Source organism: Habropoda laboriosa, unplaced genomic scaffold, assembly GCF_001263275.1.
Source record: "Habropoda laboriosa isolate 0110345459 unplaced genomic scaffold, ASM126327v1 scaffold212, whole genome shotgun sequence".
Lineage (NCBI taxonomy): Eukaryota > Metazoa > Arthropoda > Insecta > Hymenoptera > Apidae > Habropoda > Habropoda laboriosa.
In genome coordinates, this window is record NW_017100509.1 from 316,926 (window position 1) to 317,718 (window position 793).

Genomic DNA, 793 nt, shown 5'->3' on the forward strand with positions numbered 1-793 from the left:
TACAGTTCAGATTTATTCACTTTTCGTAAACCAATGAATGGATTTACCAAAACGGTTCAATGGAACACGTTAAAGAAAAATTATGCGTTAAATGTTAATTATACTTACTTATGGCAACGCAGACTCTCCACAGACCGCTATACGTCACTTTGCTGTCAGGTTCCACAGAAACATTCGACGAAGTTTTCGGTAGTTTCTCTTCCGTCAGAAGCCACTCTCCTGTACTGATGGCAACGGTGACGACTACCAGTGATAGCATTGCAGAAAGACCGGAAGCAATACCAAGACCACCACCACCGTTATTGGCGTTACTACCAACGACAACACTTCCACCAGATGCACCCGTAACAACACCCCCAGCACCAGCACTTGAAGAACCGGCACCGCCGAGGTTGTCGCAGCACCAACAACAACAAGACATCACCACGTGCCTCCCTTTTGTCATGGGGGCATCCCAGCACAGGTAATTAGAAGTTTCTTTATACTTCTCGTTTCAATTTTTTTTCCCTTTAATTTTTATCAAACTTCAATATCCGATTTGTACGTTTTTCCTTGGACCAATGGTCACAATTAACGATGCATGAACTAGGCTTTATTTATTACAGTTTCAGTGATATTTCTTTGGTTTTATTTTCGATACATTATCACAATTAGTAAATATGTATAAACAATTGAATCACATTATCGTTCTTGAACTGTTGGATTTATTTAAAATTCACAGTAAAGTTTCTTTCCTCGCGGTCGATGGCAATCGTGGATTCCATAAATCTAGACCGTAAGAAAGTTCATCTGG

General features: G+C 40.2%; 1 protein-coding gene across 1 annotated transcript in view; it reads right to left on the bottom strand.

The window, feature by feature from the left end:
• The window catches only part of LOC108576270 (voltage-dependent calcium channel gamma-5 subunit), a 17,595-nt gene extending 17,150 nt beyond the window's left edge, over positions 1–445 (bottom strand). Inside the window, exon 1 of the mRNA XM_017939229.1 lies at positions 109–445. Coding sequence (XP_017794718.1) covers positions 109–445 — 337 coding nt within the window. The remainder of the gene's footprint in view (positions 1–108) is intronic.
• Positions 446–793: the final 348 nt, after the last annotated feature.